This window comes from Pelophylax lessonae (genome assembly GCF_965119305.1).
Source record: "Pelophylax lessonae genome assembly, chromosome: 8".
Classification (NCBI taxonomy): Eukaryota; Metazoa; Chordata; class Amphibia; order Anura; family Ranidae; genus Pelophylax; species Pelophylax lessonae.
The window spans coordinates 62,649,873-62,664,996 of NC_138775.1; the positions used below are offsets into that span (position 1 = coordinate 62,649,873).

General features: G+C 44.9%; 1 protein-coding gene across 1 annotated transcript in view; it reads left to right on the forward strand.

Moving 5' to 3' along the window:
* The first annotated feature begins 655 nt into the window (after positions 1-655).
* The window catches only part of IL17RD (interleukin 17 receptor D), a 157,299-nt gene continuing 142,830 nt past the window's right edge, over positions 656-15,124 (forward strand). The window contains exon 1 of the mRNA XM_082265186.1: positions 656-822. Coding sequence (XP_082121312.1) covers positions 700-822 — 123 coding nt within the window. The 5' untranslated portion in view covers positions 656-699. The remainder of the gene's footprint in view (positions 823-15,124) is intronic.

Sequence of the window (15,124 nt, forward strand, 5' to 3'; positions counted from 1 at the left end):
GGGGTGGGACTGCACCCAGTACAGGTGGTAGGGGGGGGGGGGGTTAGACTGCACCCAGTACCTAGTACGAGTAGTAGAAGATGGGGGTGGGACTGCATCCAGTACAGGTGGTACGGGGGGGGGCTGGATTGCACCCAGCACAAGGGGTAGAGGATGGAGGGTGGGACTGCACCCAGAACAGGTGGTAGAGGATGGGGGGTGGGGTTGCACCAAGTACAGGTGGTACAGGATGGTGGGTTGCACCCAGTACAGGTGATACGGGTGGGGGGGGGGGGGGCTGGATTTCACCAAGCACAAGGGGTAGAGGATGGGGGGTGGGACTGCATCCAGTACAGGTGGTAGAGGAGGAGGGGGTGGAGTTGCTCCCAGTACAGGTGGTAGAGGAGGAGGAGGAGGGGGTGGAGTTTCTCCCAGTACAGGTGGTAGAGGAGGAGGGGTGGAGTTGCTCCCAGTACAGGTGGTAGAGGAGGAGGAGGAGGGGGTGGAGTTTCTCCCAGTACAGGTGGTAGAGGAGGAAGGAGGTGGTGTCTCTCTCAGTCCTGGGTTGGCCTCTCTCTCTCTCTCTCTCTCCAGCTGTCAGTGGATCTCTCAGTTCTGCACACTGATCTCCCGGTCTGGTCCAGCAGGGGGCGGAGCTCGGAGCTGAGTGCAGTACATGCGCAGTGGACGGACAGGAGAGATTCCCGTGGGTTGCGGACCATGGCACCGAGTGTGCGATCTCTCATCCCTCTCCTGGCCCTCAATGTCGTATTATTATCCGGCCCGGGATGTGGAGCTACCAGCGGAGCCCGGAGAGGAGCCCCGGATCCATGTACACCCAAGGTGAGTGTTTTCCCGGGCGCCAGAAACTTTATGGACTTGTATGGGAAGTTTACAGAAAGTTGTGTCCGGAGTTTACCCGGTGCTGTGTGCGATCCCCGTGTGCCCTTGTGTGTCATCATACTCCGATCTAGATTGTGACTTCTGTATGACTCTATGTACTATTGTTACATCGCTCCCCTATTACTCTGTACACCCATCCATAGGACTCTGTGATGTCATCACCTCCAGGAGTGACATCATTATACAGGACATGTCTTCTGATTTCTGTTCTATCATCCGTGTGTGATCTGTGATATGTCTGTACATGATGGGACATCTCTCTGTCTGTCTGTATACTGTGTGATCCTCACTGCTCTAATCTTCTGTAGTATACAAGTCTACTATAACCTACATCTACTGTATACATATAGTATAGTATTGTATTGTATTGTATTATACAGAATAGTAGAAGTATAGTATAACATAGTATTATATAGTATGGTATCATATACAATAACATAGTATTATATAGTATGGTATCAATCATATAGAATAATATAGTATTATATTGTATAGTGTAACATAGTTTCATATAGTATGGTATCATATAGAATAGTATAGTAGAAGTATAACATATGATCATATAGTATACTGTATGTATAGTATTTATATAGTATAACATAGTATCATATAGAACAGTAAAGTATAAATATTGCATAAGTATAGTGTAATCTAGTATAGTATTATATAGAATAGCATTGTATAGTGTATGATATAGAATAGTATAGTAACACAGTATGGTATCATATAGAATAGAATAGTATAGTAACCTATAGTATGGTATTATATAGAATAGTATAGTAACCTATAGTATGGTATTATATAGAATAGTATAGTAACATATAGTATGGTATAGTGTCATCTAGTAAAGTACAATATAGAATAGTATATAATATAATATGGTGTCCTATAGTAAATTTAGGAGCTCCTAGTACTTCAGATGATTTAGTTAGATCAGTGAACTCTTCTTAGTTCTCAGGATGAATTCACATCCAATCTGAAACCAGCTGAAAGTCTTTGCATTGCGATGTGATGGCGATGCTATTTAAAACATGTTTTATGCATTTTTACTTTCCTGCATTTTAATAGAAATGACATTCCTGCTTATTTTAGTTGAACATTTTGCTATCATTTTTTACACCTGTGTGGTGCGACTTGCATAAACTTTACATGGGTTACTATTGAACTCCATATAACGTGCGTTTTGATGAATGCCACAAGCAGGATTGTTTTAATTTTTAACGCAGTGCACCTAAACGCACAATGGGGTTGTTTTTTGGGTTAAGCGCTTTTTGACATTCATTTTTTGTATCGTGCGCTTTAACGCAAGATGCACTTTAAGCACTGTTATTCCATTTTTTCCAAACCACATTAGACCGTGAAGATGAGAATGTTTATAACTGGGAATACGTATCCCATCATGTGTGTAACATGCATTTTAAATGTGAGATAAAGAGTATAGGTGTGACAGCACTGTGCATTGTATATCATCATTGTTCTCTGGGCCTTGTGCGATAAGTCTTAAAATGGTGAAATGGATGGATGGATGGATATGTATCATTGCTTGTCTCCTCTATTTCATTGTTTTGAAGCAGTCCTATCACTTTGTGATGGTTGTAGCTTGTTGGTGGATGCCTGTTTGTGTATATCCTTCCAGCCATTCTTCATTTGCATATAAACATATTTAGGCTTTGTTCACACAGGCGTAAAGAACAGACTCTTGCTTTGCATTCATAAGGCTTTCTAAACTCTTTGCAGAGCAAATGCTGTTCCTTATATAACAGGGTCTAGTACAGCGACCAAAATGTAAAGGCCCGTACACACGTACCGATCGTCGGCATACAAACGTCGGTGGACGAAGGATCTGCCGATTGTACGCGTGTTAGTATGGTGCCTCCGACAGATGTCTGCGCACAATCCGCGGACAAAAGTCTTTCTTGCAAACATGAAAATTTTTGTATGCCGACACCAGAACGGACGATTGTTCGCCTGTCAGTACACAATTCGGCCGACAGACCGCAGATTTGCAAGACTGGGCATGCTCAGAAAATAGAAAACACAGGGAAAGTTAACCATTACATGACATCACTTCTGCAGTCGGCGGACAAAATTCTTGTGCTGTCCTTGTGCTGTCTTTGCACTTTTCAGCAGACACCGACATCCCGGGGAGAAAAGAGGAACATTTGTATGCCGACCATCGGTACGTGTGTACGGGGCTTAAGGAGTATTCCTCCCACTAACCACCAATATTAGAGGGCATTCCTCCCACTGACCACCAATATTAGAGGGCATTCCTCCCACTGACCACCAATATTAGAGGGCATTCCTCCCACTGACCACCAATATTAGAGGGCATTCCTCCCACTGACCGTGGGGGGGCATTCCTTTCACTGGCCACCAATGTAAGGGGGGTATTCTCCCCACTGACAACCAGTGTAAGGGGATATTCCCTCCACTGACCACCAGTGTAAGGGGGGTGTTCCCTCCACTGACCACCAGTGTAAGAGGGAGTGACACCCCCCCCCCCCCCCACTGACAGCCATTGTAAAGGTTTCATTCTTCTCAACGACCAGCAATGTAGGGGGCAGTTCTCCCAAAGACTGCCAATGTAGGGGGCAATCTTCCCACTGGCCACTAATGTATGGTGGCATTCTCCCCACTGACCACCAATGTAAGGGGCATTCTTCCCACTGACCACCAATGTGTTCTGTCGAATAGTGCCTCAGACGATCTGTGCATGTGCAGTACGTAACATCACTCCAGCTGAGCTATTGATCAGCTGGCGTGACGTTAACACTGCGCATGCGCAGATCATTGGAGACATTATCTGACGATCTGCAAAGCGTGGAGGTAAAATCCAATTGTCAGATTCTGCCTCGCTCTCTCTGCACATGCGCTAGAGTCGAGCGACGGAATCCGCCCAACAATAATAATATTCCTCCTTTGACATCGCTCAAGTCTCGCGCAGGCGCAGAGAGAGTGAGGCAGTATGTGACAATTAGATTCTCCCTTCATGCTTTGCAGATCATTGGATAAGGCCTCCAATGATATTTGCGGTGTTGCCATAATGCCAGCAGATCAATAGATCAGCTGGAGTGACATTATGTACTGCGCTTGTGCAGATCTCGTCGGAGGCATTATCCAATGGGATGCACTATTCGACAGAACACCGGCTTCTTCTCCTCTCCCTTCCGCTGCCATTCAGCAGCTGCAGGAGGAAAATGTTCATTACGTTATTCAAAATAAAAAAATCACCATTTGACTGGTTACCAAATCACTTAAGTAGCCCTCGCTTATCAAAAGGTTGAGCACCCCTGATATATACCATGACCTGAAGAATGAGAACCTTCCTAAATGCGAAGCTGCGTTGTTTGGCATGCCAACTCTAGTGAAATTTGCTCTAATTTCTATCATTTTGTCCCATACATGTATTTTATGTTTGGACTCCAGTTTTGGGAAATGTGTTAGTGGTTGCTGCCATGGGACTGTTGGAAAGATCAAACACTGGCGTCCTCAGCTCCTGCTAACCATGTGGGTGTCGGTGTCGTATAGTTGTTGCAGGAAGTTCCACTGTATATATGGCTGAGATGCTAAGTGTTGATGTGTCCATTCATCTCTCCTCACCTTACACCTGGGGAGGAGGGGGGGTCTTAAAAGGCCTTTTCCCAGGATGTTTCCTGTATGCTTTCATTGTGCCTCGGGGTGTCAGAAGGAGGAGGGACACATATCTTGTAGCCGAACAGTGTGAAGAAGTCACTTGAAGAAGCCTTTTCATCAGCCTCAACCAGTGCTTTATTAGTAAATTCCTGATAGGGACATAATAGGGTCACCGTCATTGTGTTCAGGATGAATGGAGAGGGCAGATCACTCGTGTGTAGAGGATTCTGAATGGGACAAGCAGAAGTGGATTGTCTCACTTGCATGTTCTATTAGATCGAATACTTCCTAGGCGACCTGTACTGTGTCATTTACTAATTTGTGGAGAATTATAGGAGTGCAGTGCATCAAAAGGTACAATAATCAAGGGTCAATCCACCCAAACACCTACTCTAGTAGTGAAATCTCACTGTAGTAATCCCCCACTATGGTTCTGTCTACCTGGGAGTTTTGGATGTTCTTACCCACCATTGGGTGTTCCTATTGTTGTACTCTGTTACTATTCATTTGAATGGGCTGCTGTGCCCCCTGAGACATAGCGAAAAGGTCCTTGCAGTATTTTAGAAATCGCAGCCCGCAAGGGAACTGCAGGTACAGCGATTTCCAGTGCGGGCAGTGTGCCATTAGGACTAATGGCACCCGTATTCATCTCCTGTGTTCCACTGTGCAGGTGGTTGCGGCTACGGGTACAGGTGTGGACCAGCAGTGAAAACCACCCACCTAGGTGTGAACTTAAGCCCCGTACACACGCACCGATTGTTGGCCGACCGATTGTCGGCCGTCTTTTGTCCAGTGTTGTTGTGTTGGTTGAAATGTGCTCTAGACTGCACACGAATTTTGCCGGCCAACAACAACCAACTGCAGAAGTGATGTCATGTTCTGGTCTACTTTTCGTGTGTTTTTTCTTCACTGAGCATGCCCAGTCTTGATCATCACATTTTTGTCGGCCGAAATCTGTACTGACTGACGAACAATCGGCTGTTCTGTTGACGGCCAACAAAAATTTTATAGCATGCACACCAGATTTTGTTCAGCCGAAAAGTCGCAGTCGGTTGTCGGAAGCATCATACTAACAAGCCGACAATCGGCCGATCGGACGTTGGCCGAAAATTTACGGCCAACAATCGGTGCGTGTGTACGAGGCTTTAGCCTTACCAGTGCCTGCGGTATTTGGTGGCACTCTAAACTTGGAATCTTGCTCCCACCATTACTATTCATTTGACTTTGCTTTTGCCAGGTCAATGTTTATGCTCCTGCAATTTCTATAGTATAAAATAAATGAAACATTCTTAAAGAGTGCAGATCCTTCATGACGGCTATATTGCAGAGATCTTAGCTATAGAGTGCACAGGAGCTATAAGAAACTGTCAGTTGATCTGGCAATTACCAAAAATGGAAATATCAATTTTGCTTCAAGTGAATGGGAACACGCTGCAAATGCTAGGCTCACGGTTTCAGTTCCGGCATTCCCATTCAAAAACCCATTTGGGCTGTCAAGATAAAACAAAAAGCAGGCATTCAGGGGATAGGCAGTATCATCTCCTGTATATCTGTCAGCTGCTCTTGTACCGTTCTCTGAAAAGCGTTTCTTCACACACTGCTTTTCAGAGACCAAAGCAAGTGTAAATGAGTCATTTTGCATATATTCAGTAAAAAGCAATGCATCTGCCCTTCAGCATGCACTGCGAGTTGTGCTTTACTGCCCAAAAGAAGCACAGGTATGTATTTTTTCGTGCGTTGGGGGCTACGATCAAATAAAAAAAGGCTACTTGTGAAAGCATAGGGCCCCATGCGCATTTATTACCGGTGCTGGTGGAAGGCATAGACCCACCATCCAGCCCCACTGCTGGTATTCTGTAAGGCCCCTTTCACACATACGGACCATTCGTCCGTTTTTCATCCATCTGTTGACGTATGAAAAATGGACAAGAATGCATTCCTATAGAAAAACAGATGCAAATGGATAATCATTCATTTACATCCGTTTTCATCTGCTTCCGTCAACATCTGTTTTTTCGAAAGGATGAAATCCCTAGTTTTCATCAGTCGGACGAAAAACGAATGACAACGGATGAAAATCTGATGACAAAAAAACTTAACAGAACTGAGGAAATGAAAGGGGCCCAAAAGTCTATGAGCGTCTGACAGCAGGTAGGACTGGACGGCGCAATTATTGCTGCTAATAGGGTAGTTTGTACCAAAGGACAAATGCCAGGAAAGCAGAGTTCTTCTTTTCCCGCAATTCACCCCTGGGTGCACACTGCCCTAGAGGTTAGTCCGACACTGTCCAGCGCCACTCAGCCGCAGCAACTATCAGACTGTCCTAGACTTTTTCAGGTTGCCAGTAGTGGGGCTGGATGGTGCGTCTGTACCTTACGCCCGCTCCTAAACACTGGCGCGGGGTTCAACACTCATTGTACTTGGGACCTTAAGCCGGCCGTAGACGGTCCGAATATTGGCCAGTTCAGCAGGAAGCAGCCGAGATTGGAAACAATATGGCCAGGCTGAATGTACCCAAGTTGATTGATCGATCCACTTGGGTACAAGCAGCCTGTTGGTTTTTACATGTGATTATCGCTGGCGGCTGTTATAGCCGCTAACAATAATCACTTTGTTCTCCTAACTGGAGAAACCAATAGCTCTGTGGAAGGGATTCCCTCATCAACACTGACTGTGTTGATGGGGGAATCAAGTGATTTTCAAAAATCGCTCTGTCTATGGCCGGCTTTAGGGCCCATTCACACCACAAAAAAAATCACTGTGTTCTCCCGCCAGGAGAACACAATGGCTCTGCGGGAGGGATTCCCCCATCAACACTGACTGTGTTGATGGGAAATTGAGCGATTTTCTTTCCTGCAATCCATGGTTTATGGTTTATGGTCCTTTATGGCTGGCCTTGGAAAACCCAGTTTGATGAGTGTGAAAATAGACCTTTTTTTTTTTTTTTTTTTTTTACATTCAATTCGGCACACAAGATCATTTATAACATAGGCATTATATGGAAACCTGGATATTAGGGAAGTATTGATTTTACTGTACTGCACATGGACTGATTTATGATGGAAAGGCTGAGCTGTTGCCCCTAGTAACTGGTTATTATGAAAGATATGCTGTCACCTGCAACAGGCTAAAATTTCAGTTTTCCTAAGGTCCGTTTTACTCTTGTGCGACTTGTCCTACGACTTGGGACCGCAAAGTTGCATGACAAGTCGTACCCCATGACTTCCAAAGAGTACCGTTCATATCTGTGCGTCTTCAAGTCGCAGCAACTTTAAAGTAGCCCCTTCACTACTTTGGTCCGACTTTTTTGCGACTTGAAGTCCATAGATCTCAAGATTACACAGGTATTGCTTCAAGTCCAGTCAAAGTCGTGGCAAAAAATTGCACAACTTTCCGGTCGCCCAAGTATAAAAGGCGCCTTAGGGCCCCTTTCACACGGGCTTTCCCGCCCAGCGGACTCCGTTTTGCTCAGCGATTGATCCGCTGAGCAGGCGGATGACAGATCCGTCTCCGCTTACTTTGTATAGACAGACCTGTCAGATCCCCGCTCTCCTCTGGGAAATCTGATAAAAAGGAACTACCTGTCCGTTTTCATTCGATCTGATCCTCCAGATGGATGGAAAATAGGGTTTCCATCCGTCTTGATTTCACGGACCACATCGGATCGGATAGTAGCGGGTGTCAGCGGAGATGTCACCGCTGACATCCGCTGCTCCATAGGGCTGCATTTAGCATCCGACCAGGTCCGCCTGAAAAACTGACAGGCAGACCTGATCAGAAAACACGTCTGAAAGGGGCCAAAATCAGACCTAGGCAAAGCCCAGGGGTACCCCAGATGGGACTTAATTTTCTGCTGTATTAGCATTGCAAACAGGAGTGATGTCACCCATTTCCTTTTTATTATTGATGACATAGTGGCTATTGTAAAATCCCATCCCTGCTGTGTTTGGGTGACAAATACACTTTGATCTACAGATTTTGTCATATTCTCAGGTATGCCACAGCTAGGCGTGCAGCTGGTGAGTTTGGCACATTTTGACAGTTGTGCCATGTCCGGACATGCCTCTGGAGTAAGTTCTTTGAAGTTAATAATGCGTCTTATGTTCCTTCTCTACCCGGCGCACACTTTGAAATTCTTTTGTGCGATATCTGTGCGAGTCTGGGGCCTTTTGAAGTGTGTCATTCTAATTACCCCGATAATACAGCCCTTTTCAGGGCTCCTTGGCTGCACAAAAAGATCTAATTTCCAAAAACACTCTCTCCACCGGCCTATCAGCTCGGCATCTGGGGCTGCTCTCTCCGTACAGACTTGCTTGACCTGTTTTGTCATGCTGACTGTCCAGCTTTGCACTATCAAACCCTGCCGTGTAAACCTTGAATCGGTTTCCCATGCTATTAGATGACTGATGGCCTCTGTAACATATTGTTTGCTCTGGGGTTGGGCTGCCTTTGAAGTCTTGCCTATAGGAAGCGCAGCCACTGTTTGTTCTATTAAAATTCCTTTTCATTTCCTCCCCTTAAACCGCAGGCCACTTCCCCCTGTCATTCAGCACACTGCAGGGACGCAGCTTGATTGAAATGCATCACATCCCCGACACGGCGAGCAGACGCATAACAGCGCACTCATTATTATTTACGAATTCCTGAGCGTCGCTCCGAACGCTCATTTCCATTTTATTTACTTTATGGAAAAAAAAAAAAAAATCGGATTCGACAAAAAGGCATCTGAGGTCAGCGTACGCATTGTATTTCCAGAGAAAAGTATTTTCCGTTGCCGTAATAATAAAACTATCGCCCTGATCAAAGAAAGGAATAGAAAGCAGGACCTGGTGTGGCTAATTACATTTGTACTGTGTGTATATCAGCTGGGCACTGCTGTGCTGGCTGGATATTGCAGAATTAAGCCCAGCGTCTATCCTTACTGGCAGCTGCGTGTATGCGGATTGATCAAACCCTGCGCTTAAGTCGGAGCCTGCTTTTTGATGGCGTGGAGAAATCTGCTAGCGTTTTTTTTTTCCTCTAAACTTTAAACTGTACAGGGAACTTTAACATCTGGAAAGAGACTTACTGGGTAGGATTTTGCAGATAAGGCAAAAATGAGGGAAAAAAGGCCCCAGGATGGATATTTAAATAGCGTAAACAGATCCAAAATCAAGGTTTATTTCACGCAAATGCATTTGTTTGAAGAACTTAAATGTACATTGTTTGTATCTGAAATGACCACTTGGCATAACCCCAGAAGAAAAAAAGGGGGGTTTTAACAGTATACTAATGGATTTAACTGCCATGCATGTGTGGATAAAAATCTTTTTTTTTTTTTTTTTTATCAAAAAAAATCTTTTTTTTAAATTGTATTTTTTTATTTAAATATTTTTTTTTTCTTTTTTCTTATAAAATATATTTTATCAAAATGCTTTTGGAGTAAAAATCTATAGTTTTCTTTTCATGATACATTAATAAGTTTACTCAGCATGAAATGGTGCTTAGTTATGTAGCATGAGGCTGTATATTCTGCAATATTTTCATTTTTGCTAAACTCATTTAATAAATCCAGTCTCTGCAAGCTGAGATAACATGCACTGCACTGATGCATTCACACAATTTCACACTAACTACCAGCAAGAGTCCTTACATTTAAAGAGAACCTGTCATTTCTGATCCATCATGGCAGTGCCTGTCAGTGGACATCCACTCAAGTTTTTTTTTTTTTTTTATATACATCTTTTGCTTAAGGCCCCTTTCACACAGGCGGACCGTTTTTTTTTGCGAATCTGAACGGTCCCCCCATGCATTCCTATGGGGCATCGGATGGCAGCGGAGACATGTCCGCTGACATCCGATCCGTCAAATCTGGATGGATGGAAACCCTATTTTCCATCTGTCCAGCGGATCGGATCGGACAGGATCGGATGAGAACGGACTGACGGTCCGTTCCCATCCGATTTCCCCCATAGAGATGCATGGGGAACTGACAGCTGTGTCTCCGCACACAGCGCGGAGACACAGCTGTCATCCTTCTGCTCAGCGGGGGATCGGCGGCTCGATCCCCCGCTGAGAAAAGCGGAGTCCGTTTGATGGACATAGTGTGTGAAAGGAGCCTTATACCTTCTTCAAATACAAGGCATCTCAAGCATCCCTTCTCCCCTGTTCCCTTTGGAAAATCCTTTTTTTTAGTATTTTTTGCAGGTTTTTTCGGACATCCACTCACCTGCCGCCGCCGCCACGTCCCTCACCTTGTTGTGTCACTGCCGCATCACCAGCCCTCCCATTAAAGTGAATTGAACCGTCGTTGAGTCAACAGTGGGTCCATGGAGAAGCCGCTGCGGGACAGAGATGACAGTTGCTCTTTAAAAATGAAGATTCGAATTGAGTTGATTTATATCAAGATTTTTTACTAGTGATTTAAATGAAATCCACCCTGTGTGGATATTTTTGAATATTATTCCTGTGTGGTCACGGCTCTTTAAAATGCCTGGAATACAGGTAAAACCCCCAATATTAAAGTGTATGTCAGGGCAAATTAAAAAAAAAAAAAAAAAACATATACAGAACATCTCTGTGATACATACACATATCCCTGTGTTTAATCCTTTTAAATACCCTGCAAGTACAGATAAAAAGCTGTTGATCTACCAAAAATGCACTCTGCTCCTATTTTCCTATTGTGAAATGACACCAGATGCTTTATTTTTGTGAACCTAAATTGCAAAACATGGTGTCAGCCCGGCCCAGTTGTCTATTGATAAACTACTGAAACCTGAAACCTATCACATTAGCTTAAGGCCTCTTTCACACGGGCGATCCGATCAGATCCGCCTGTCAGTTTTTTAGGTGGGTCTGATCGGATCCTCCATGCAGCTCTATGGGGCAGCAGATGTCAGCGGAGACATCTCCACTGACACCCGCTGCCATCTGTATCCGATCCTGTCCGTGAAATCTGGACAGATGGAAACCCTATTTTTCCATCCGTTCAGGGATCGGATGAGAGCGGACAGGCGGAGACGGAGCTGTCATCCTCCGGCTCAGCGGGGATCGGCGGATCGATCCCCGCTGAGCAGCACGGATCTGCCTACGGAGGCGGACCGTGTGAAAGAGCCCTTAAGTGGTTGTAAAGCCTGAATTTTTTTTCTTTATTATCTTTTTAAAAAAACTTACAGAAAAAAGCTTGCTCAAAGCACGTGATAAAAAGACATCATACACAAAAGGCCCAGAAGAACTGATACACTTTTGCAAGTGTGTAAAACTTTGCATTGCATACTAGTACATTATAAAGTACTCATCTTAGAACGAAGCCCTCGAGCAGCGCGCTGTCACCACTGACAGGGCTTCCATCTTCACCAGGTCTTCCATCCAGGTTCCCATTCTGCACTCTCTTAAATTGTCGAGCCGCGATGATGTTGTTCCTGCGCATGCGTGCGGGAGTCACGGCCGTGGCAGAGAGCTCTGAAGGGACGGCATGTGTATATGTATATATATATTAGACTTACCTGTAGGTACAAGTAAGGTAGTAAACCTTCTATTGCCAGGAACCATTGGCCGTGGCGAGGGGACAGGGCCAAGCCGCACTGTGAGTGTCTATAGACACACACAGCGTGGCTCAGGATCAAGCATGCATGTATGTTGCCATGGGAAGTGGCTTCCTATGATGACACATGAAGAGAAGGAGGAGCCAGAACTGCTGGCGGGGTAGGAGGAGGATCAGGCATGCTCTGTGCATAACCATTCCCTGAACTTCTGGTTTTCACTGGAAAAAGTTAAAGAGTTTCCGGCCTCAAAATCGACTTTGGGCCATCCGCTTGCTTGAGTGTCACCTGTAAAAGAAATGGATAGTCACAACTTTTTTTTTTTTTTGTTTACTTACCTTGATATTGAAGAAAATATACTCACCTTTCTTCCTCTTCCTCCCCCTGCGGCCGCGGCCTGCGCCGTCACTTCCTGCTTGCAATGATTCCTGGGAGCTGAACGTCATCGCTCCCAGGAGTCAATGCGCCTGCACCGGCCCCGCTCGTCAGTTCCGGTGCAGGCGCTTCATTCCCTGCTAAACAGCTTCTGGGCATGCCCAGAAGCTGTGCAGGGATGACGCTCCTGCCCCGGAAGTGACGGCGGGGCCGGTGCAGGGCATTGTGGGACCGAAGAGGACACAGAAGAGGACGCACTGGCTTCAGCTGCCCACACCTGAGATGGCAGCGCTGGAGAAGAAATTTTCAAGGTAAGTATTTCTTCTAAAAGGTAAGTGCGACCTGGGACAGTTCAGAGGCTATCCAATCCATTGTGGAATGCACTAGCCCTGCCTGTCCCGGGGGTATTTTTAGTAAAAAATCATTTCCGAGGCCGGAACTCCGCTTTAACAGTAGATAGTGCAGCCCCCACTCAGTCTGTTAATTTGGAGAAAGAAGGGGGAGCAGAACTAGGAGGAAGAGATATGAATAAGGTGGGCTTTTTGAGATAACACAAAGTGTGCAGAGGACACAGAACAACTCAGAATTTTTGATGAGGTCAACAGGTATTCTTTTTTTTTTTGGACTTAATAAACCAATATAATAAAATGCTTCCGATGGTCTGTTTAACGAACCAAAAGGGAGCAAATAAGAGAAGCAGATTGTTAAAGTTTGCATAGACCTTAATTACTGATATAATATCTTTTTGTCATAGCTATTCAGAGTACTTGGTGTGTGATCATACAAGTGTTTGAAGTTGCCATAAGCTGGTCTCAAGAGCAACTTAGCAAGTTGAAGACTATGGTTTAATGGAAAGTAATTAGCAATCCAAGTAGTAGCACTAGTATTTCTTGTACAGGAGGTCGGCAGATACTATGAAGGACGAATGTAAAGAATCCTTTACACACCAGCACCATTGAGAACCTGCATTTATCAGCCTTGCACAAGATCAAAGCTCCTGCTATACCAAGGACAACTGTTCAGCTGGCCACTGTGCTGTAGCTCTGCCAAGAACTCGTACATTTGTGTTCCAAGCTAACAGAACAACTGGGCGCTATTCTGTAGAACTCCTAACGTGTCACAGAGTGCTCACATATGTCGTGGCCTCACATTTGTTCTGCATTTTTTTGACCAGACATGTCTTGGTAGTGAAAATAATTAAAGCAAAATAATAAAAGAACATATTTAGTACATACCTTTTAAACATGCTGCAAGAATAGAAAAATAACTGTTGATGTGCCAGGAATATAATGTGCTTAACTTCCTGTGAAGTCCAAAACATATGGTGTCAGCCCTGCCTACTTCATTACTTAATTTCTGATTTATTACAAATAACACAGACCTCTCATCTTCCGCTCCTTTTCTCCATAGCCCCTGCTTATCTCCTCATCTCCAAAACCCTTCCTTATCTCCTGCTCAACTCCATTGCCCATCCTTTATTTCCTCCTCATCTCCAAAACCCCTCCTTGTCTTCTCCTCATCTCCATAACCCTTCCTTATCTCCTCCTCCTCATTTCCACAGCCCTACCTTATCTCCTCCTCCTCATTTCCACAGCCCTACCTTATCTCCTCCTCCTCATTTCCACAGCCCTACCTTATCTCCTCCTCCTCATTTCCACAGCCCTACCTTATCTCCTCCTCCTCATTTCCACAGCCCTACCTTATCTCCTCCTCCTCATTTCCACAGCCCTACCTTATCTCCTCCTCCTCATTTCCACATCCCTACCTTATCTCCTCCTCCTCATTTCCACAGCCCTACCTTATCTCCTCCTCCTCATTTCCACAGCCCTACCTTATCTCCTCCTCCTCATTTCCGTAGCCCTACCTTCTCTCCTCCTCCTCATTTCCGTAGCCCTACCTTCTCTCCTCCTCCTCATTTCTGTAGCCCTACCTTCTCTCCTCCTCCTCATTTCCGTAGAGCTACCTCCTCTCCTCCTCCTCATTACCGTAGAGCTACCTTCTCTCCTCTTCATCTCCATAGCCCTTTCTTATCTCCTCTTCATCTGCATAGCCCTTCCCTATCTCCTCTTCATCTCCTTGAAAGTAGAAATGTGCCCAAATTTTACGTGCCATCATTTACAGGAACCCTTAAAGTGACTCCAAAGTCCAATTAGGTTCCATGTTTATCAATCCCAATCTGGAACCAAAGAGTTCTGTATGGCTTCAACAAAACTGCTCGTAGCTTGCTGTACATACTGTTCTTTCACATACTGAAGCTCATGTGTACTTGGCCTACCTTCCTAAATACTTTACTGTCAGCTCATCTATCCTCTCTCCTGCAAAGTCTGTTTAAGTGTCAGCCGATTTAAATCAGATGGAAAAAAAAGTCTGGAGGGGGGGGGGCATTATATGCTATATGGAACAGGTCACGTTGGAGGACCCGAGCCTACTGTTCGTCTTTATCTTTTATTTTCCTTATGTTGATAAACCTTGATTAAATTGCAGACTTTCTAGTAGGGAATTGCAACATTTAAAAACACTCTCCCAACTTAGAATCTATATTAGGTAACTAAAAAAATAGAACTGTAGGGCACTGGTGTCATCTAAAGCTGGCCATGCTTCGTAACGTTTGGCCTTTTCAGCCCCATGGCTCTCAGAAAACCAGAACAGTGGCTGCATATGAATGAATTCTATTGTTCAGCTGACAGTTTTTTGATACAAGTATTTTA